This window comes from Medicago truncatula, chromosome 1 (genome assembly GCF_003473485.1).
Source record: "Medicago truncatula cultivar Jemalong A17 chromosome 1, MtrunA17r5.0-ANR, whole genome shotgun sequence".
NCBI lineage: Eukaryota > Viridiplantae > Streptophyta > Magnoliopsida > Fabales > Fabaceae > Medicago > Medicago truncatula.
Window position 1 is genome coordinate 52,133,516 of NC_053042.1, and position 23,347 is coordinate 52,156,862.

Below are 23,347 nucleotides of genomic sequence, written 5' to 3' on the forward strand. Positions count from 1 at the left end.
AGCCTCTATGTGCTTCTCCCTTCTCTTGGCTTTTTCTCCCTTTTCTCCAAAATTGGTCGTACGTTATGTTTTTTCTAAACTAGGTTTATCCTATTTATAACCTTTTTTTCTATTTTATCTTATTTCTCTTTCTCCCCCAAAACTCTCTAAAATCTCATAACAAACTCTCAACTCAATCTTATTTCTATTTTCAAATCTTAATTTATTAAATAACATAAGCCACTTAATAAATCACATAATCAAATAAATATATTTTAAACTCTTCTTAATAAATTTTAGACTCAATTAAATAATTAAATAAATCAAATAATTCAAAGAGGGCGTTACATTATCCGTCTAATTTTAAAATGGTAAATGATGTAATTTATAACTTGTTCATAAAATAGAATGGTACAAAATTGCATGCGATAATTTTAAAAAAAATATAGTTATTTGATATATAATAGATACATGAAACATGATTTAATAAGAATAAAGTTTACAACCACTTTTTTATTTTTAACATATATAATATTTATTCTCACATGAGATGTGTGACTTAAAGAGTCATACTTGATATATGAAGAATGAAAGAGATATGCATTCTTAGCATATTGGTGGTTTGTGCATGTTGTTCGTGATTGAGATGCACGATTCAAAGAGTCCTATTTAATACATGAAACGAGCGATGTATTTCTTGTTTGTTAGATACATTGGTAGTTTGTGCATGTAAACAGGGGCAAAGCTACTTCTATGCGAGGGGATGCAAATGCATCCTCTAGATTTTTAGAAACTACGCCTACTATCTCACCTTTTTGCTATTTTGAATCCTTTAGATATTTACCTTTGCACCACACTATACCCTCTAACATTTTATATCAATTTTCTTTTTTTAACTACTGTTAGGACTGTGCCACGTTTGAATCCATTTTATACTACTTATCTTAGTAATGTTATTAATTATATTGAATTTGTCCTAAACAATTGCATACCATGAAATCAAACCCATGATCCGCGTGTAAAAGCTAAATTCTTGAACTAGCAAGCTATTATAAACGAATTGTTATATTGCCATAAATTTGTGATATATTATTTAATAATTTTACCTTTTAATGAAATAACGTTTAAAGACAAAGAGTTAGTGTCCTATTTCAAGTTAAGGATTAAGGAAGACCTTATCACTCAAAGAGTATTTAAAATATATTTACATTTACTTTTACGTGGCTATTAAAATAAAAAGACATGTTATATATTTGTTAGTGTATCAATTTTTAAAGATAGCAATGATTTTGCTTGTTGCCACAACAATCGTTGAACAACTTTTTTTTTACTATGAAGATTGTAAAGACTATAATGTGTAATCAATCGAGGATGAATGATGAATGATTGAGAGAGATGTGTTTGAAACTATTGATAGTAAATTAATAGTTCAACGATTTCAAAACATAAAACTTCATACAGGACAATCATAAAACCACGATGAAAACAAGGTTTACAAACACTTTTTCAAGAGCTTGTTGAATCATCAATTAAACTACTTTTATATTAGAGATTAACTTGTTAATTAATTCTTCACATATATCAACGTCATGTAGTTGGTTGAATTAGTGATTTCATGTTTAAGATTAGGTTTGTTTTGAAATAGTCATGTGTTTTGTGGATTATGACGTGTATTGTTAATTGATTGTTATTAAGTAATAATTCAAGTGTGAATTTCTTATTCCTAATTGAATTATTATTGCTTATTCCACTGTCGTTGAAGCTTTTGCATGATCCAATATAGTCATACCATCATATCAGGCAACACATATAACTCTCATAATGCTATTATGTATCGGCAATGGTCTATCAAATGTTTTGTCCTTATATTTTGAAGTCAACTCATGCATGCTTTTATATCTTTGCGAGAATGTTTTGAATTTTATTAAAAACTCTGCCACAAATTTTTTTAAATCACTAACAAAAGATAAATAAAATATTATTTTTCAAGCACCAAAAACATAAAAACTCATATTTAATTTAATTTTTGTTAATTTTTTTTAAATTTTTTACAAGAAAGACGTCTATAATATACTTAATTTGACCATAAAAAATAATTAAAAAATTAGAAAATTGTTGACTTAAAATACTTGAAGGACTATTGTTTAAAAAGGGAGTGTGTTAAAAAAAGAGGAGGGCGTTGATAAGAATTTGTGTGTTCTGTGAAACGCAAGCCTTAACATGAAGAAGGAGAAGAACGGTAGCCCAGATTTGGAGGAGTATGTATAAACGAAGCACCGCTTTTTTCTCACATTGGCGCTGAGAACACAAAGATTCACACAAACACCACTCATCCCTCTCTTTCTCTCTCACCGTTTAACATTAGATCGAACCTTCTTTCATCTTCATCTTCCTCGCCGGACGGAGATTACTATGTCACTCACAATTACATCGTAAGCTTCCTTTTCTTTCACACCACTTCCTTTCCCTTTCCCTTTCAAATTTACCGTTTCTTTCGTTCCATAGATTCCCTCTGCTTCTCTTTTTCATGCATCTAATTATTATCATTACTTCGTCTTAGTTGTGCTTCTCATAGTTCTTTCATGGGGTGTTGCCAAATGCTTAAATATTTTATCTTTTTGCTCTTGTTCGTTACTTGGTGTTGTTATGCAAGTTGTAAACAAAACGGGTACTTAATTTTACTACTTTATAATTAACTTGTGGCACAATAAAATATGTGAATCTTGAAACTGTGTTTAACTGTTACTCATTTGTTAATTTGTTTTTTGAAGTGTTACCTTTGTTACATGTCTGAATTATCTTTTGCTTACTTTGTTATTGGATGTTTGTTTCTTTGTTCATTGTTTAGTTAAATTCAATCCAAAGCTTGCTTGCTGGGTGTAAATCTGCAGTGGACTTTGGGAAGGCAAAATCTGTCGTTGCCGTTAAAGCTAGTTGTACCCGAGGGCTTTGTTCTTTACATTGTCATCTTTGTTGGTTAGTTCATTGTATTTTAAAAATAATTGTGACAATGAAGATTTTTATAGTGCTTTTAGCCTAGTATATTCATTCTAATACTTGTTTTCCAAACTTCAATATCACTTGTTAATGTTAAGTATTAAAACAAGTAATTTTTATTTTATTTTTGTAGTTCTTAGACTTACTTTTTGGCTTTGGTGGTGGTTGTTGTTGTGGTGATGCGTGTTTCCTCGGACTAATGATTAGTTCAACTGGAAAGTCAACAAGTCCTAACGATTTTACGACTGAGAAGATAGGAACTGAACAACGTGACATGTCTGAAAAAACAACTCAGGTTGGCTCTGAATGTTTAGACAAAGAACAAAGTGTGCTTGGTACTGTAGTAACCGATTCTGTTATCGATGAAAAATCAAATAATATTTCGGTGAATATGACTGAGAATTCTGTTATTCAACTGCCTGGAGAAATGAGAGATGCAGTAACTACCCTTGTTGAAGAACAACCACAACCCGTTCCTGTTCAAGTGAAATCAAATTCTGTGAATGAGCTATTGGATCCACCTTCTGGAGATGTTGCGAAAAATATTAGTTCTCAAAACGAACCTGGTGAAACTAGTGATGCAGTTACTGGCCTTGTTGAAGACCAAACACAATCTGTTCCTGCTCAAGTGAAAACAGAATCTTCTGGAGACGCTGCGAAGAATAATAGTTCTGATTGTTCAGAAAGAAAGTCTAAAAACTTGGGTCAAATGCGAGTGAAACATGGGGCAATAAAAAACTCAAAATTATCGAAGAAGTATGTATTAAGGTCGTTAGGAAGCAGCGACAGAGCTCTGCGGTCGAGGACAAAAGATGACAAACCTAAAGATCCTGAACCTATTAATACTGTTACTGATGTTAATAATGATGAAATCAAGACAAAAGAAAGGAGGAAGAAGAAGAAGAAAAAGACAAGAAAAGAGGGAATTAATGATCAATTTTCTAAAATCAGAGCTCAACTGAGATATTACTTGAACCGAATAAGCTACGAGCAAAACTTGATTGATGCTTATTCTGGTGAGGGCTGGAAAGGATCCAGGTGCGTAAATTGTACCATTACTTTGTGATTTCGTTAGCTTGTAATCTATATTTGGTTTTGCATCCTGATTTATGTTTGACCTTAGCTCATATATGATAATGATAATATCAATTCTATTGGTTAATTGCTGGGCAACTGAAATGGAACTGCATCTGGAAGATTCTGGCCTTTTACAAGTTGAATGATTGCAAGTTTATAACCGCATGTGTTGGAAAATTGTGATTGTTTGGAGTCATATTTTTTGGAACAGTATGCTCACCATGTTCTGATCATGTACTAGAACTTTTATTTATTGCCCCTAGAATAAAAAAAGTTTAATGTGATCTTAGGTATTTGAATTTGACATGGTATTCAGAGTATATTACATGTTATTTTGATCATTAAATCCTTTCCAAATATAAACATGAGAAACTTAATTATATAAATACCTTACTTTCCCTGTACCCGTCTTCAGTATCCAGCTGAAGAATGCATCAATCCATGTTTGGATTTACCTTTACTGACCATTTGGATTTTATCTTAGTTGTGTAAAAATAAAATTACAAATGTCCATCACCAAATGCAACTTTGGAGGATTCAAATTCTATCTTTAATGATCCATTTTCTTGGGATCCATTTAATCTGGTCCCTTGTTGTCTTACCTTTTGCCATTTAATCTGAGCCAGACCCGTTTTACCAAATTGGCTTAAAGGCAAAATTTGATCTGCAGCACCCCAAATCTTACTACAGGATTGAAATAATTGAGCTAGCACATCAGTTGTTCCAAGCTTATCCCGTGTATGCCACATCTTATTTGTGTTGTTCGTTCGACTAATTTTTTCTAGTCTAAACTTTTTGAAGTTATGTACATGCTTTGATCCACTAGCAGTGTTTGTGCCACATCTTATTTGTGGCATTCAACTAATTCTTTTTACTCTAATATTTTGGAAATTATCTACATGTACTGATCTATGTATTGTTTTTATACTGCGTTTAAGCATTAGTACGTTTTCTATTTCAGTACTTATACAATGATCCATTCTTCCACTCTGTTTTATTGTCATTTTCAGCATATTCTTTGTTTTAAACTGACGAATTTTGTGATATTTGGTCATTCTTTTCTTGCTACAAGTTTATTTTCTTGTTTGTTTTTTGTGAAGCTAAGAAACATTCTATAGTATATTTTATCATTGACTACTTCAAAGCTTGTTTCACTTGTATTTTTTTTTTTTTGTGGTGGATAATTTGTTTCTATTGTATGATTGTGAAAATTTTTCAGTATGGAAAAATTAAAGCCAGAGAAGGAGATTCAACGGGCCAAGTCCGAAATTCTGCGACGCAAATTAAAAATCAGGGATCTATTTCAAAATTTGGATTCATTGTGTGCTGAAGGAAGGCTTCCTGAATCTTTGTTTGATTCTGAGGGAGAGATTGATAGTGAGGATGTAGGTTAATCCTTTATATTTTATTCTTTAATGAAGTATCCAATTTTTCAAGATTTTGGAGTTGTGAGAACTTCAATTTTGTTGTTGCAGATATTCTGTGCAAAATGCCAGACCAAAGTGTTGGGTACTAATAATGATATAATTCTCTGTGATGGTGCTTGTGACCGTGGGTATCACCAGCTCTGTTTGGATCCTCCATTGTTAACTGAAGACAGTAATATCTGGTCCACTTGATTAATTGATCACTCCATGCTTCAAAATAATTTATCGTTTATGTATTTTTTTTCTTCTGTGGCTTACAGTTCCACCTGGCGACGAGGGTTGGTTATGCCCAGGATGTGATTGCAAAGATGACTGCATTGAACTTGTTAACGACTTGTTAGGGACAAGTCTCTCTCTTACTGATTCCTGGGAGGTCAGTCGGAAAACTTTAAGGCCTATTTGATTCCTTTCTTAGAATCTGTTTTTAAGTTTTTAAAAATTTAAAACTGAACCTTGTTTGGTTTACTTGTTTTGTAAAACTGAAACTATTTTCTTGCTTGTAAAACTAAAAAATCAAAACAAATAATGTTATAAAAACAGGTTTTCTTAACTATTTTTTATAATAGTTTTGAAAAAAAATCAAAACATAATATGAGTCCTTAGCTATGAAGCACGGACACTCCTCGGATTAGACGTGTCCTGTGTCCGACACTTGTAATTACACTAAATTATGTTATTTTTTCAAATTATTAGCTGTGTTGGCGTGTCAGTGTCCGTGTCGTGTCCGTATCCATGCTTCATAGGTCCTTAGTCTCTTCTCTTTTAATTATTATTTTTTGGATCTTTTCCCTCCTGATTATGTGACTTATCCTTGTTCAGAGGGTTTTTCCTGAAGCAGCTACAGCTGCTGGAAGTATCTTGGATCACAACCTGGGACTTCCTTCAGATGATTCTGACGATGATGATTATAATCCTGATGGTCCAGAGGATGTGAAGGTTGAAGGCGGCAAATCAAGTTCTGACGAATCTGAGTATGCATCTGCTTCTGAGAAATTCGAGGATCCAGGCCATGAGGATCAATACATGGGTCTTCCTTCTGAAGATTCAGAGGATGATGATTTTGATCCCGATGCTCCCAATCCTGGTGCTAAAGACATTGAAGAAAGTTCAAGTTCCGATTTCACATCTGATTCTGAGGATCTTGCTGCTACAATTAAGGATAACATGTCCACCGGACAAGATGATGTCACATCTGCACCGTTGGATGATGTTAAGAACTTCAAAGGTTCTAGTAAACAAAACCGTAAGAAGCCATCTATAACCGATGAACTGTCATCTTTAGCAGAGCCAGATCTCGGTGAAGAAGATTTGACTCCGGTTTCTGGGAAAAGAAATGTTGAAAGGCTGGACTACCAAAAGCTGTATGAAGTAAGTCCCTTTTTTTGATATGAGGTTTAAAATAATGTACTCCGATTTTATATGCATGGTCTGCTTTTCTTATTTGAAGCAAGTTATAAATTACACAACTTGATACACGATGCTGTAAGTTGTATGTGTTGGATATAATAAAATATCTTCAATAACATATGAGGTATTTTATTATATTCTAACTATATCAGAGTGGTATCTTAACAGTGACCTGTTTCTTTACTATTTCGTTACTGAGTTCTGCCAAGTATGAAAGAACTCTAATAATCATGTCAGTCATACAAATAAAAATCTGCCATTTTTCTAACAGTATGAACTGAAGACTACATTAGTGGGTGCTGAGTCTAATTTATTTATTATTCCTTTTTTTGTTCTTTTCCTCTCCCAATATTTTAGACAGCTGTGTTCCTATTGCAGGAGACATACCATAGTGATACTAGTGATGATGAAGATTGGGCCGACACTACTACTCCAAGTAGAAAAAAGAAACTCACCGCCAAAATAACTCCAGGGTCACCAAATGGAAATGCCTCAAATAATTCCCGCCGTACTGCCAAGAGGAACACCCATCAGCATAAAGTTGAAAATACAAATAATTCACCCACCAAAACACTTGAAGGATGCACGGAATCTGGTAAAAAACGTGGATCTTCATACTGTAAACTTGGAGAAGCTGTTGTTCAGGTGATTGTTAAGTTCTGTTCTGGATATCTTTCAACCAAGTTTCTAATTTGCATACTAATATTCCCTTTCGGTCTATCATTCAATTTGTGTCCTCTAAATATACTCAAGTACCTATATATGCAAAATTGAATTGCAGAAGTGATTTTTTTGGGGGGAGAGGGTTTATCTTTTTATTCTTATTACTTGAGGTAGAAGGTTCAGAATTTTCTGAAATACTATAAATAAATATATTGGACTAATATTAATAACAAAATACTTTTTTTACTGCACATAATAACTGGTCATTTTGCGGGAATAACAGTTATGTTCCCTGATTTACTGCACAAACACTCATTCAAAATATTTATTGTTTTCTCTCTTTCCATTCAAAAGGAGATTAGGCACAAACACTCCCATACTTGCATGCATGTTGAGGTAAAGGGTTTGTTTACCTTAGAGTGACTATTCTTGTATTTTCAGAGACTTCACAAATCTTTCAAAGAAAATCAATATCCAGAACGAACCGCAAAAGAAAGCTTGGCGCAAGAACTGGGACTCACTTTTCAACAGGTAGGTAATTTGTTTTTAGCATTGCTCTTATGGTGAACACACTTGAGCTCCCTCCCATGACTCTGAGTTAACCATTCTTTTTTCCCTTATAGGTTGACAAATGGTTTGGCAATTCTCGTTGGAGGTTCCGACATTCATCATGTAAGGAGGCCAGTCCAGGTAGTAATGCTTCACAGCAGGCCAATGACAGTGGAGCTAAAAATAAAGGAGATAATGCTTCGCAGCAGGCCAGTGAAAGCGGAGCTGAAAATAAAGGAGATAGGGGTAATGCTTCGCAGCAAGCCACTGACAGCGGAGGTGAAAACAAAAGAGAGACGGAGCATCAACTAGTTTCCCAGGAGACTAGTGGAGAAAAATCGAAAACCCCAAGCTCGAAGAAAAGGAAGCGTTTGTCTGAGCCGCAGACATCTGAAGCAGGGCTGGTCCGTAACGGCTCAACCTTTGATTGCTTACCGGTAGCTGGCACAAGCAATAAAATGAAGAAAAAGAAGGGGAAATGACATAATTTCCTTTTCGTAAGGTAGCAAGATTATTGTACCTATCGTTGTGAGATTGAGATCCTCGGGTGATCATCAGCTTGGATCTCAAACGATATTCTTGGAGGTAATCTATCATTTGTGTCATTGTTTGTACTTTTAAAAAGTACCTATTCAGGTATTCATGTCAATTGACTTAGTTTTAGAGTCCCCTCATGCAAACACTTAAAAATAGTTGTCAGGTAGCAGTTTTGGAATTTTTTTTCCTTTTAGTTATGGAGACCTTATTGTTTCCACCAAATGATGTTTTTTTTTTCTTCTTTTCCTTTTAGTATCTCAAGCTTCAATATCTTGATGTATTGTGCCATGTCGCATCACTATTAACAAAATGTCAAAAATCTAATGTGAGCATCATTTATATGGATGCCGATTAAAGGATTCTTTGAGAAATGGAGATATTTTCTATGGAATACATGGAGATGTTGATCATTATAGTTGTAGTATATAAGGACCCAATTTTTTCCAAAATAATATCATTTTAGAATATAAAAAGTATTCTAAAGTAAATGTTATTTTGTATTTTTTTTTTCCAACGTGACATTATTTTTATTTTATCTTTAAATTAATAGGAGAATTACACTAACTTACCCTAAGGTCTCTTTAAATGGCACAAACACAAACACCCTCTATGGTTTTATAGGGGACAATAACCTCCCTTTTGGTCTCTTAAACAGACACACTCCTTTCCAATTAACACCGTTAGTTGGCCCGTTAAAACTAAAACCACTACTTTTCTATTGATGAAGTCAATCTTTCTAATATTCGTGCCATTGTTGTGTTTTTCAAACCTTTGTTTATTTAGTTTTGTGATATATGAAACACTCCACCCCTCACCTAACGTTGTTGAGTTTTTGATTCACAATGTTGATTTGTTATGAGTAAAAGTGTGCACCGTGCATAATTGCAAGAAAGTTGTGTTGGTTAGTTCAAGCACAACATGTCTGAACTAGAACTACCTCTAAAACCAATAAATACCACAGAACTGAACACTTCTAAATACCACTAAACCAGAAAATAAATACCAGTAACTTGGGACTGAACAAAATATTAGACAGCGAAGAGGATGAGAACGACTTATACAAGATTCATGAAGCAGCGACACAATTTTACTAGGCTAGGTGGCATGGTTGTTACACATGAGTTTGCTTCATGTGAGTTTTCACAAAGAAACATCGTGTTGCATAGCAATAGCAGCAAACTCAAATCAAATTCAAAAGTAAGATTGAATTTTCTCTCCTTTTGTTTTTAATGTAACAGGAAAAAGAGTTTGTCATAGGGGAGATTGGTGTCTACCTTAAAGCTAAAGGGTGTGTGTGACATTTCACTAAAACCAGGTAGATCAATACAATTTTACTTAAATTAACCAGGGAAATGTTAACTGGTGTCCCCGGACACTGATTAAGGAAGCAAATATAAAAATACGACCCTAACTATGGCAATGACTAACAACAGACAATTATTTTGAATAATTTTAAAAAATGTTAACACGTGTTTTCGAGACATTCTTTAAGATCTTAATTTTTATGAAATTTTGTATAATCAATGTATTGAAGATTGAAATATTTAACTTTTTTATGATATTTTTATTTTATTTTAGAATCCTTAAAGAATGTCACAAGGAACTCGTTAACAAAACCTTTAAAGGATACTCGTTAACAAAAACCCATGATTTTATACAATCCTAGTACTATTTTATTTGTTTCTAGCCTTTCTTAATCGAGCTTACTTACTGATAGACATGCTGCCAAATTAATTAATGAGGTATAACCATGTGTTTTTAACTCATTAAAAAATGTTTTTTTTTTTTTATACATTTAGTATAATTTTCCTACACCAACTAATGTTTAGTTTCGCTTTGTAAAAAAAAAAAAAAAACTCATTAAATAATGTGACAATACGTCTTTGGATGCAAGTGTAAATTTTTTCTACAATTGATTATGTAGATATTTATATACTAAAATCTATACAATATAAAGAAAACACCCTTTTTCAATTTTCTTGGGTTGACCTTTTCTTTTTAAAAATGCCTTCAATTTTCAATTCAAATAACATATGTGACAAATAGATAAGAATAAATTTAAATATTAAAAAATATAACAAACACTGTATTAATATATATGTATGTTTTATTCTTTTCCTTTATCATTTGAAACACAATTTTATTTAAATTTGGATGACATGATTTTTTTAACAAGAGAACATAAACATAATCGAGACTCGAGAAGGTATTCATAATATCAAAAGAATGAAGATCCATTTTAGTCTTTTACAATTTTTGTACGGGTTAATTTAGTCTTTGACAAAATTCATAGAGGGACTTTTAAATAGAAAGACCAATTATGCAAAGAGTATTGCTGTTCACACATTTGATTTGGTTGAGAAACACGAGTAATTTACCCAAATATTTTTTGACAATTAACTGCAAAATTTTAAAGAACCGACTGCAATTAACTGTCGAGAAATTTCAAACCTGAAATTAAATAAGGAAATACAAGATCCAAATCGTATCAACAGTGGGGCGGATTAAACCATCCGACCCGAGTACAAACCCATTCATTATTCATTCATGTTTAATATTTTTTGTTTGGGAGCAAAAATAAAAATCTGGAAACGAAACGCAAAGGAGAAAGAAGCAATCGATGGAATTGGAAGTCGACGAAAACGACTTGAACGCCGCCGGCGCTGAAGTCTTCGCCAACGGTGGCCGGAAAGGCATTCGCATCCATGGTTGGTTGATCGAGTCACGTACTAACTCCATTCTCAACTCCTCAACCGTTCAAGAGTAAGCAATTCCAAACATCACACGCATTCATCTCAATTTTTCCTCTATTTTCGAATCGAAACTTTCTATAGATTTAATTCAACATTATCGTGAAATTGTTGTCATTGATGGTTATGCAGGTGGGAAAAGAAACTTGAGACATCTCATTTACCAGAAATGGTTTTTGGGGAAAACACTTTAATTCTAAAACATTTGAATAGTGGCACTAAAATTCACTTTAAAGCATTTGATGCTTTATGTGGTTGGAAACAAGAAGCTTTGCCACCTGTTGAAGTTCCTGCTGCGGCTAAATGGAAGTTTAGAAGGTATAAATTTTAAGCATTTTGATGCAAAATTGAAATTTTTATGTTTTAGAATGTTTAGCTCTAATTAGTGTTACTTTTTTAGGAAATTTTTATTTATTATGAAATTTTTGTTTATGTTATCTTGGAAAAAATGTGCAGCAAGCCCTTTGAGGAAGTGATATTAGATTACGACTATACATTTACAACGCCTTATTGTGGAAGCGGTGCTATTGAGATTGAAAAAGAATTGGTATACATTCCTTTTCATTTATTTGAGTCTTTACTCTGATAATGTTTTTTGTAGTAAGAGTTTTTGCTGCATGCAGTTGTTTGTAGTGCATTAGTGAACACTACATGTTTTGATCAATAATATTTGTACTATGCTGTTATTTATGCTATTTAATTTTTTATGGTAGAATGGGACAAAGATTTCTGAGGAAACCGGAAATCTTCATTGGGAAGACTGCAAGGAAGAAATTGATTTGGTTGCATTGGCATCTAAGGAGCCTATACTTTTCTATGACGAGGTAGGCAGCGAGTACCTTAAATGATTAGTTAGCAAGCCCCTTGTGACAGCTGTTTTTGTTAACAAATCTTCTTGTTTTCATGAAAAATGTACTCAAGTCCCCATCAGTTCTTTATAGTTGTGCTCCATTTTTACTAGTTGACCATGCAAATCCTTACTAGTGAAAGTGTGAAACATGCTGCGCCCGCGTGCACACACACATGTTAATAATGTTCCAGAACCAGAATAGATGTATTCGTGTTTACTTATATGAGGTATCTGACATGCAGTAGATTATTTATATTTTCTTCCTTGTTGATATTTACATTTCATTAGAATGAATCCTCATCATGAACAGGTGGTTCTATATGAGGATGAACTCGCTGATAATGGAGTGTCACTTCTTACTGTAAAAGTGGTAAATACTGATCTGGTTCCTTCTGTTGATAGATTGTTCATTTTTTGTTTATGCAAATTACTATGATTTCCAAGTACTGATGATGTAACTTTTTGGTTTTATAGAGAGTCATGCCAAGCTCTTGGTTTCTTCTCTTGCAATTCTGGGTGAGTTACTCCCTCTCCATAACTAAAATAGTAAATTTCATCATTAAGTTTTTTAAGTGAAGCCACACAATGCGGATTGCTTCCGGCAGACTTCGATATTAATGTCAGTGTCAGCACATTTACCTGCTTCACACCACTTTACCTAAACTTGCATTTTTTTCTTCTTCTTCTGGTTGCTCTGGTACTAATACAGCTTAGAGTTGACGGTGTGTTGATTCGACTGAGAGAAACTCGTATGCACTGTATATTTGCTGGAAGCACAAATCCTGTTGTACTTCGGGAGAGTTGCTGGAGAGAAGCTACATTTCAAGCTCTGGCTGCGGTAAGTTTGTGCTATGGATCACATGCTGTTCTTCACATGAACTCATGATAATTTCATTGTCAACTATTGGGACGTGTAAGGCAGAAAGAAAGTGGGTGCATCCTTTTCTACCGCGCTTTATGCTGAGCTAGTCTATCATAGGAATTGTTTTGAAAATCTGGCTTCTGGTTGTCAAAATCTCGTTAGCATAGTGATTGATTACTTGAATGGTTGGTTTAGAGAAGGATTTGTTGAACAACTAATTTTTTTATCACCAAAAACTTTTTAATGTAGTAACCCATGAGAATGATCTAAGCAGATAGTTGATTCTGAAAGATAGCACTCCTTTTTATCTACTAATTCAAAGGTAAGATACTTTGCACTGACAGAAAAATAAGCGGGGATGCTTAATGCTCACTAATCTAACTAAATTTAGAAGTTCTTGAGCACAAGTCTTCGTTAGGAAGAATTGACAAAAGTGACATCAGTTTAATTCTCAAATGATTTTTAGTTTATGCTCATATCATAAGGGTGTATCTACCATTAATTTAATTTGAAGTATGTCATGATCTTAACCCATTGAAATTTAATGTTGAATACTCATACTCATTTCAAAGAAGTTTTGTTTCCCTTGAGATCTCTAAATTATTGCTCATGATTTCCTTTGCAATCTGTTAACTCAAAAGTGTTAGTGTTCAAGCCTCATGGAAACTACAGGTGGTTGTGACCTTATGATAGACTCATATTATATTAGTTTTTCCTCACTATGTTTTCATTTTAATTTTTTACTGTTTTAATTTCTCTTTGTACTGCTTTAGCAGAGGTATTATTTACAACTATAGTTACAATGTAATGTCAAACATCTTTCTAATGGTGCTTGACCATCTGATGATTGATGCAGAACGGCCACCCTTTTGATTCTGCAGCATATAATGATCCAAGCATCATCAGCCAGAAGCTCCCCGTTGTCAAGCGTACTACTCAAAAGCTTGTAATTTCCTCTTAAAGTTATAAGGCTGTAACTGCCCTTCAGGGTTTCTGATCAATTGTTATCTTGTTTATATTTTATTCTAACTTATAGCAAGGCCATTGAAATTATCACTTGGTTCTTATGAGATAAGCTCAAGTAGGGATGCATGCAAAATTTGTTTTGTACTTTCACAAAGGCGGGGGGGGGGGGGGGGGGCTTGAACTTAATGAGAAGGAAATGCATGTAACAGAGCAGACACTCGCATGCTAACCATTTGAGGGTGGTTTGTTTGGGTTACTGAAAAACTTAGTATCCAATAGTTTGGCTCATTTTCCTGTATCATTAGTGTATTTTGTTCAGGAAAAATGCTTTTTAATCAACTGAAATGCCTCTGGCAGATATCAGTTGTCACCCAATTATATTGTTATTGGATAACAAAGCATAGTGTATGTTTACCATATCATGAATGTCTCATACTCTTTAAATGCTTACATAATATTTGTGTCCGTATATTTGACATTGGAAGCTCACTTAACTTTTACTGTCAACATAGCCATGATTATAGAGAAAGCCCTTTAAATTTTGAATACAAATAACGTACTGACTTTGGAGCACTGAAGCAAATTAAAAAACAAATAACCTGTCTACAGACGGGTGTTTAAGCATCTGCTCACAGTACTGAAACTTCTAATCCTGTTTATCAATTTCAATTGAGATCCATCTTAGTTTGCTGCTTTTAGATTTGAAGTTTTACCTGTATTGCAACTTGGAAGTTTTAGAATATTGTGTTTTCTTGAAACACAATATTCACTTGGTGGGAAATAGATTTGACACAGTTTTATATATATTATATTATATATAAAATTTATGATTTGTCGAATCTGATCTCTACCCAATGGATTAGGTCAGCTGATTATAGGAATTATTGATTGTTGTGAACCCAATAGTAAAGTGTTTGCAGTAGTCCTTTCAGGCAAAATTTTCAACATCACATTAGCTAAGATGTTGTTTGAAAGTAAGCTTTTAAGGTTAGGAAGAAAAACCCCATCCCTATGTCAGTAACAATGTAACATGAAAAGTGAACACTGCACATCAGGAATTACTTGAAGCATCAAGGAACTACAAAGGACAACTAGGGTGTTATAATTTGGTTTTTATAGTGCTCAACATGTACTCATGTACAGACGGTGGAGATTATAAATCTCTAAATTTCCTATGATAACTATACAGTACCATTTGCTTCTACTGAGTTATTTGACTCTTCCAGGTAAGTTTCCTGCTTATATTTCTTTTGATGGGAGTATTTTTCTTGCTTAGATCAATGAAAAAGCTCTTAAGGCCGAAAAGTAAGATAAAACTCCAAGGGGAGGATTTTTTTCTTCTTCAGAGTCTGAGGTCTAAATCAAGCTTTAGTGTCTCCTGTGGTGGCTGGGGCTGTTGTGGAACCATACGGAAGCTGCCTGGCCACACCTGATTAGTATGATCCTCAGACATGAAAGGTGTACCTGCCATTCCGAGCCCTGCTGCATATGCTTCTTGAAAGCTTGGCGCCACCATAGTTCCACTTCTGCATGGCTTGTGCACTAGTGAATGGGCTTGGACACCAAGTGATCGAAGCATTGGATTGTTCACGGACAGGCCCATTAGTGCCATCGTCCTCTGACTCTGAGATTGATATCTTCTTGCTGCACCTCGTTCCCTTTTGTGAGCGTTCTGATGACCTCCTAATGCCTGTGAACTAAAGAACTTTCTCAAGCAAAAATTGCATGAAAAAACTTTGGTTGGTCTTGATTGTGAATCAGGGTCTCCAGCTGTTGAGAGTGAAGTGCCTCCTAAGCTCAGGTTTAACCACTCTTTGGGGCTGTCATCTTCGCTTCCATCATCGATGTTCTTATCTCTGTCAATCACTTCGCCTGGTTGTTCCTTGGTTGCTGTTGTAAGACTTGTTTGATCTCCCTCAATCATCATTTCTTCCTAAACTCAGATGAGTAATTCTAATGTCCAGTGAAGTTGAGTAGATAAGAAAAGACTTACTGGAATCCTTTTTAAGGTTATTTCAAAAGAAGAAAAAACTAAGTGTATCAGAGTGTAATGGAAGTTAGATAGGATGTTTATTTTATGTCATCCCAATTAGTAACCCCACCTAGTGATGCTTGGTTCTGTAGGGAACAATGCTCAGGTCATCTTCACTGTTAGCCCCCTTTCAAGCTTATGATTCCCCACTATAATCTTTTACCCGTTTTCCTCTTTTCTCCTTACAAAGTCCTAACCTTTCTTGGCCAACTTTGGAATAGCCATCAAAATATATAGTTGACAATTCTAACTAAATCATTTCATCCACTGTCAAAATCGAATCACAACTTATTTGAACTGCCTGCCAATACATGCTTCTTACCTCATTTCACAAATCTATACCTGCTATACTTTTTGAGTAGGATAATATGATGGAGTCTTCATGTTTATCCACTTTGGTTATTGGAATCTGAATTAATTAGTATTTTTAACCTTTTATACTCCACTTGATAGTGAAAGTAGGATCTGACTTGTGAGCTTTGGGCATATATGTACACATAAAGTAAGGTTAGGCTAGATTGGCTTTTCATTGCTTTTTGATATGATGTTTTGTGGGGAAGAACGGTACCCTGATTGTATCCAATAATGTTGATGAAAAGTTGGAAAGGAGATAGATAACATGGTCTGTTGCTATTTTAGAATAGTTTACACTGTCGAGCCAGAGCATATGCTGGGTCTTTTCTTGTTGGAGCATATTGGTGTTCCTCTTCAAACTTGTAGTTGGCAATTTATTTATACGTACAGTGGAAAAGGATTCCAAATGCTCTTGGTTTATCCATTTTAGTGGTGAAAATAGGTTGGGTCGAATTATGCTTATGTAATTATGATAACTTTATTTTTGAGTTTGAGTTTGACCTTTTCAAAAGGCTGACATGATATGTTAAGTGCATGTTAAAGATTTCAAAAGGAATAATTTTATGTTGATATAAATACTTTTTTGTTATATTTTTAAAATATGGAATCCACGACTTTTAAGATAATATGTTAGCATTCTCTATACTAATAATAACTTATAAGTAATAATAAACAAGTTTATTCATATTTATTCAAATAAACCGGCTTAATAGGTCTAAAATACCTTTTTTTTTTTAGTTAAATAAACTTGTAAAAATCTTATCCTTCTCTATGTAGATAAAAGTTTGGCATAGCATGAATCTTATGCAAGCTATGTATTCTCACCCGGTGGTCTTGGATGAAGCCACTTGTACTGTTTTCCCCTCGTTAGCGAAGGAAAATTCCACAATTCCCATGTTATGTAAAGGTTGTTCTCTTCGCATTTCCTTTCTGTGAAACAGACAAAAGAAAAGGACAACTCACAAGGCACAAACCAATCAGAGCACAACTTTGTGGAATGTAAACTAGACATAGAAACTGTTATGGTCATGCATTGTATAACACCGAATTCAAGGAACAGACATGTCATAGCTTCGATGATGACACAAAATTGAACACCGCAACACATTGAACAGTGTCATTGTTGGAACCCTGTGGGTGTGGGTGTTGGTGTGTGAATTGAAAAATTTATAAGTAGATTACACACAATTCTGGTTAATTATTTAATGAGTCACTAATTATTTTAACGATAAACTGATAGTTCATTTGCAGCTGATATTCATCTACTACTTTTTTTAATTCTAGAATAAATCATTGCTTTAATTTTTTTTTATCGTATCTCTAATTATTTTATGAGCGTGTATTTGTTTTAAGTTTATCAAATTTATTTTTATGAATAACATTCTTTGGAGTATAAAGATGAGAATTATATTCCAAATATTTAGAAAAAATATGTTTGGTTAACTTTATAATATTTGTAGGAACCATAAAAATAAGGATTATAATAGGTAACTATTTATGAATTTATTCCCAATTCCATGGGAACTTTATACCCATCCTTTTCTTCGGAAATTTTAAAAAATAAAATAAATTATATTGAGTTTCTTAACATGTTCCATTAAGCAAAGTTGGACTCCAGTAATATTTGCCTTAAAATGTACCTTATTTTCTGGATAACTATTTCTCTTTCACTTTCTTATATTTGGTTTCCACTCGATAGAACTAAAAATTCAGCATCGTATTTTTATCCCTAGCCAAGTTTTTATCTCGGCAAGGATTGAAAGAGAAACCAGAGAAGTCAACACGGATGGATACTATAACCATGCTACCTTCCGAAAAGGCAATGTAATACCAGTCTTTTATTTGCTCTTACATGTGATGTGATCCTAAAATTCTGTCTCTTGAGAAGAATAATAAAGTCATTGCGAAAAAAAGAATCAAATTAATTTTAGATTCAAAGTTTTATTTTTGTAGGTCATGATATGTATGTCTTGTTTTGGCTATATTTGGAGCTCTGGATATCCGTTTGATGTGATCTTTAACTCGTTGGAAAGCTTACGAAATTCTCTACATTTCATCTATTTAACTCAAGAGCAAATTCGGAATATTTAATGGTTTAAAATGAGTTGTAAGTTGAAAACGTGGTTAAAGTGTGTAAACTGAAGAATTAAAGGTAGAATTTTGATAAAAAAAATAAAAAATACACTTTGTGTGTTGTGAAATTTTGCTTCTTTTTTGTTCTGGATTGAACCATTATTGATCTTATCAAGAAACCACGTTTCTTGTGACGATCCTCTACCAAATTAAACATCTTCCTTGGATTGGGAATTTGTTTGGTTATCATTTCTGTCAATTTCCACCATTCTTCACTTTTTATTATTGTATTTTATCCAACATTCACAAAAATACAAAACTGAAATTTCAACCCTTTTTGTCCTTGATCAAGTAAAATTAATTCAAATTCTGAAATGACAAGGTAAATGGAAAAACAAGGAAAGTATGGCAATTAAAACACAAAAACGAAATTGATAATACAAGCAACAATTCTGATTATATATATATATATCGATTTTTTTTTTGTAATATGAAAATCAGAATGATGAACAAGAAGAATTTGATACGCTTGAACTTTTGGCCCTTTTAAAAGGAACCTTACTCTGATACCACTTGATGAAGGACAAAAAAGGTTGAAATTTTAGTTTTGTATTTTTGTAAATGTTGGATAAAATACAATAATAAAAAATGAAGAATGGTGGAAATAGAGAGAAATGATAACCAAACAAATTCTCAATCCAAGGAAGATATTTAATTTGGTAGAAGATCGACACAAGAAACGTGGTTTCTTGATAAGATCAATGATGGTTCAATCGAGAACAAAAAGAAGCAAAGCTTCACAACACACAAAGTGTATTTTTTTTTATCAAAATTCTAACCATTAAAAATTCCGAATTTGCTTGAGTCAAACAGATGAAATGTAAAGAATTTCGTAAGCTTTCCAACGAGTTAAAGATCACCTCAAACGGACATCCAGAGCTCCAGATATAGCCAAAACAAGACAGACATATCATGACCTACAAAAATAAAATTTGAACCCAAAATTATTTTGGTTCTTTTATTCCACAATAACTTTATTATTATTCTTGTCAAGAGACATAATTTTTAGATCACATCAGTATGGCAAGTGATGCCAGCATCAAACTTAGTTCACCAGGTTGAAGAGCAACCATTCAATAACGTGACCTCTAGGAAAACCGGCTAGTATCACCGGTCTTAATCTCACGTGCTATACGTCCAAGATAAAAATAAAATAAAATAAAAAAAATAAAATAAAAAAAAAAAAATCAACGCCACTTAACTTACATTATGGAGGTAGTATAAACTGCTCCTTGTTTTCAATTCCATTTTTTTCTTGAATTTTGATGATATTATACATATCCAGACGTTAATTCAATCTTGAGATAAGATACATAACATCCAAAAAAATATTATTGAATTGTTAAAATATGTGCTGGTGTGTGTGAGATTTTCAGTTGCAATCATGACTCCGCCTTTAACGTGCATCCCTTACTTTAAAGAGTTTTTTTTTTGTATGGATGGGATAGGCTTTGAGAAATGGAGGGTTCCATTTGGATCCCAACTCATGAATAACAACAATAATATCATCCCCCCAGATACTTGAAAGAAACCCGATGAACGTACAACAATTAACCAAAAACCAGATACAATAAGAATCAATAACTAATCTCGAACAATGTCACAGTTTGAATATAAAAAACAGGTTCTTTGGTCTGGAGTCAAAAAACATAACAGATGAAAGCCTCGTCAAAGATTCTTACAACCATTACTTCCCAGATAATACTCCCTGTAATTATTGGCACGAGCAGCCATGAAAATCCAACAGCTTGCTCAAGTAACTGCAACAGCAAAGCAAATAAGGAAAAAACTTAGTATTACATGGCATTAAGATTTTACACAATACTACTAAACCTGTCATCAGGATCATCCCACTTTCACAAATTGTACCCTCACGACTCACGAGCATGCATTGCAATTGCTACATTGAAATTTGAAACCATAAAAAAAAAAAAAAAAAACAGAAATTTCCAAAAAGAGAGTTGTCATAACACACCAGCCACTTCAAACAAAGACCTTAAGTATAGTAAGAGTCCTGATATAAATTTTATTTTTATTTATGATAAAAATACTTATAGAAAACTGAAAATCAAAATGAATAAGAAGTTGTAATTATCCTTCACAATAAAAATACAGACTGTAAAATTTGACTGCCATGACAAACTTCCCGAAGATTTCAAATTGTCTTGGTACAAAGTATTTCAACAAGAAAGCAACTTCATTACCACAAAAATCTCATTTTCAAAGTAAAGAATTTGTAGTTGGGTCAAAGAGGTCATTCTCATTTGATTTTAGGTTTAACCATAATAACAATGGGAATTTAGAACATCACCTCAGGAATCAGGATCACCTGTGAAAGGAATGAAGTTTACTAATTAGTAGTATTAGAATAACTGATGAAAGGGCTGTAAAAACAGCCATTTCAAGGGCGACACTTGCAGGGATTTTATTTTTGCGAAAGTGAACAAATTTATGCATGGAATAAAATGAAAAGTGCCAAGAGTTTCCCATCTACATGACATTTTGAGGGAAGCCTCTATATTTCTAGTTGAAAAATGCACAAAAAAATATATATTGACAATAGCGTTTCAAGAAAGGTGTAGAAACTTGATAACATGGGTTAAATACAGTTAAATAAAATGAAAAACCTAGCAATGCCAAAATCATTAGGGATACAATCTTAGGTTTTGATTCATTTAGGACTGAGGACTATATCAATAACCGCTTACTCAGAAAATATCTTCAACACTAACAATAAAATACCACGTACAATGGAAATGCCCAAGGGAAACAAAATTGATTGCAAAGCATTTTGTAAAAAAAGAATGAAAAATGAACATTTGGTTTTGATGTTTGAAAAAAGAGTATTAAACCACCAAATTATCCCTCGACTTTGTAGGCGCTCTCAAATAGATACATGAGATTATGAATATTTCAAAAAGTCCCTTACTCTATTAAACTGTCAGCTTGGTCCCAATATTTAAACACTTACTGTTAATTAGATCCATATATTTTAACAACTTACTATCAATTTAGTCCCTAACATACTCTTAAGAAGGACTAGTATGAGTAAATTTTGATAGAGTTAGAGACCTCTTTTTAAATTTTCATAATCTCAAGGACCAATTTGAGAGCGCACACAGTGAAGGATGAATTTGGTGGTTTACAAGGAAAAATCTAACTGGTCCTCCAGATCATCTCTAACAATCATCAACCGGTCACTCACTCACGCGCACATTTAATTGAAAATGTTATTGAATTCATAATTTTGATAAAGGAATAAAAGGGAACCTACAAATAGAAAGCAGCATTCGTCTCTCCCCATTGGATGATAGATGTCCTTGCGCATCACCCATCTTTTCCATTCCCTATAAATTAAAATCTTAATACTTAATCATCAACCAAGCTAGACATACTCACAAAGCTCCACCCAATCCATCTCTTCACATGAAGCAAAACAGAACCAACTAATTTTTAATGTCTAATTGTACCTACAATTTAAGGATTTCTAGACTCTATAATATTTGTAAACTTACACACAAAAACAGAAATATTAAAAAAAAAAACATTTTTGTTAAGGGGTCTGAAAATCATTATGGTTTTTCAACATGATTAAAACATTTTCTGTATCCTATAGAACAGACAAGACTCACAAAGAGAATATTAGCGATCTTGACAAGAACGACGGAAGGTACCATTGGACAGCTCGTTACAAGCTCGTGCGCTGACGACAAGGTGAGATGTGAGACACGCTACAGCCATCGTGCTATGCAATGGCAAAAGTGATTGCACGCAACCCAATTGCCCCAAATTCCTGCACCAACAAAAAAACACATTCAGAATCAACAATATCAATCAAATTAATAATCAATTTCATTTTTGTTGAGCTTGAATTGGGAATTAGAGTTTGGACCTGGAAGAGGTAGCAGGCATGGAAAAGAGGCGGGGCTGAGTGCGAGGGGTGGCGAGTGGCGGAGGACGGAGGCGGGGAAGGGGAGAAGGAGCCGCCGGACGAAGGGAAGACCTGGCCGTGGAGATGAAGGAGCGAGATAGAGATCCAGATCGCAACGCCATTGTTATGTGTATAGGAAAATCAGAAAGAAAGAGTTTTTAGGGTTTTGTGAGGGTTTTGTTTCAGATTTTCAATCGAGATTGGTTTTGCCTCGAATTCTCATCCAACGACGTCGTATGAGCTATTCCTTTACTTTTTTTTTTTTAATTGGCTACATTACATCATTTGGTCCCTTAACTTATTTTTTGTTTTCAATTTGGTTCCCTAACTATAAAGTGTTTCAATTTGGTCTCTTAAATCTTATGTCATTACTGTTTTGGTCATCTCCGTTAAATCTGTTAACTCTTTTCCACATGTCATTTAAGATTGATGATGAGCGGTTGAATTTAAAAAGCAGAGATAGACTCACAACATATGATAACTTATATTGTCATCTTCTTCCCCGTCATTGTCTTTTTCTTCCATCTTCATCTTCATCTTCATGTAACCTTCATCAAAAAAAGTCAATTTTTTTTTTTTTAAATCCAACTTTTTTCTTTCAAAAATTTATTAGGGGACCAAATTGAAAATAGAAAATAAGTTAAGGGACCAAACGATGTATTAGGAAAACATCTGTTTAATTATCAAATTTTTTAGGGTTAATTAAGTTTTTGTTCTTATAAATATCTGCAATTTTGTTTTTAATCCCTATAAAAATAAATCACACTTTTTAGTCCCTACAAAATTTTCTGTTAGTGTTTTTAGTCCATGTTAAATTAAAATTTGTTTAATTA

At 33.5% G+C, this 23,347-nt stretch overlaps 4 protein-coding genes across 15 annotated transcripts; 2 read left to right on the top strand and 2 right to left on the bottom strand.

Annotated features, from left to right (window-relative positions):
• Positions 1-2,153: 2,153 nt before the first annotated feature.
• On the top strand, positions 2,154-9,029 carry LOC25485369 (homeobox protein HAT3.1). 5 transcript variants are annotated; one of them, XM_024771131.2, is made up of 10 exons: positions 2,154-2,411; positions 2,828-2,955; positions 3,110-4,014; positions 5,273-5,438; positions 5,529-5,652; positions 5,741-5,853; positions 6,300-6,848; positions 7,266-7,532; positions 7,992-8,081; positions 8,174-9,029. In XM_024771131.2, the coding sequence occupies exons 3-10, from the start codon at positions 3,176-3,178 to the stop codon at positions 8,579-8,581; spliced, it is 2,556 nt and encodes an 851-aa protein (XP_024626899.1). In that variant the 5' UTR covers positions 2,154-2,411; positions 2,828-2,955; positions 3,110-3,175; the 3' UTR covers positions 8,582-9,029. The 5 variants fall into 5 exon arrangements, with proteins under 5 accessions (XP_024626899.1, XP_024626904.1, XP_039685933.1 ...); XM_024771136.2 differs by having other exon boundaries at positions 3,184-4,014; XM_039829999.1 differs by having other exon boundaries at positions 2,871-2,955.
• A 2,150-nt stretch (positions 9,030-11,179) lies between these two features.
• On the top strand, positions 11,180-14,490 carry LOC25485370 (TIP41-like protein). Of its 2 annotated transcripts, XM_013614560.3 has the most exons (8): positions 11,182-11,399; positions 11,519-11,704; positions 11,843-11,933; positions 12,100-12,210; positions 12,547-12,606; positions 12,711-12,752; positions 12,946-13,074; positions 13,955-14,490. In XM_013614560.3, the coding sequence occupies exons 1-8, from the start codon at positions 11,257-11,259 to the stop codon at positions 14,057-14,059; spliced, it is 867 nt and encodes a 288-aa protein (XP_013470014.1). In that variant the 5' UTR covers positions 11,182-11,256; the 3' UTR covers positions 14,060-14,490. The 2 variants fall into 2 exon arrangements, with proteins under 2 accessions (XP_024626916.1, XP_013470014.1); XM_024771148.2 differs by lacking the exon at positions 12,946-13,074 and having other exon boundaries at positions 11,180-11,399.
• A 632-nt stretch (positions 14,491-15,122) lies between these two features.
• On the bottom strand, positions 15,123-16,759 carry LOC25485371 (zinc finger protein 4). The gene has a single exon (XM_013614561.3). It carries the CDS (start codon positions 15,989-15,991, stop codon positions 15,407-15,409), a length of 585 nt encoding a protein of 194 aa, XP_013470015.1. The 5' UTR covers positions 15,992-16,759; the 3' UTR covers positions 15,123-15,406.
• Positions 16,760-20,074: 3,315 nt separating this feature from the next.
• On the bottom strand, positions 20,075-22,729 carry LOC25485373 (uncharacterized). 7 transcript variants are annotated; one of them, XR_003007172.2, is made up of 5 exons: positions 22,476-22,729; positions 22,216-22,376; positions 21,858-21,930; positions 20,895-20,912; positions 20,075-20,343 (listed from the first exon to the last, which is right to left on the bottom strand). XR_003007172.2 is itself a non-coding variant. In XM_024771157.2 (4 exons), exons 1-2 carry the CDS (start codon positions 22,634-22,636, stop codon positions 22,226-22,228), a joined length of 312 nt encoding a protein of 103 aa, XP_024626925.1. In that variant the 5' UTR covers positions 22,637-22,729; the 3' UTR covers positions 20,075-20,343; positions 20,895-20,912; positions 22,216-22,225. The 7 variants fall into 7 exon arrangements, 4 of the variants coding, with proteins under 4 accessions (XP_024626925.1, XP_013470018.1, XP_013470020.1 ...); XR_003007171.2 differs by lacking the exon at positions 20,895-20,912; XR_003007173.2 differs by lacking the exon at positions 20,895-20,912 and having other exon boundaries at positions 22,258-22,376; positions 22,476-22,727.
• Between the last annotated feature and the right edge of the window lie 618 nt (positions 22,730-23,347).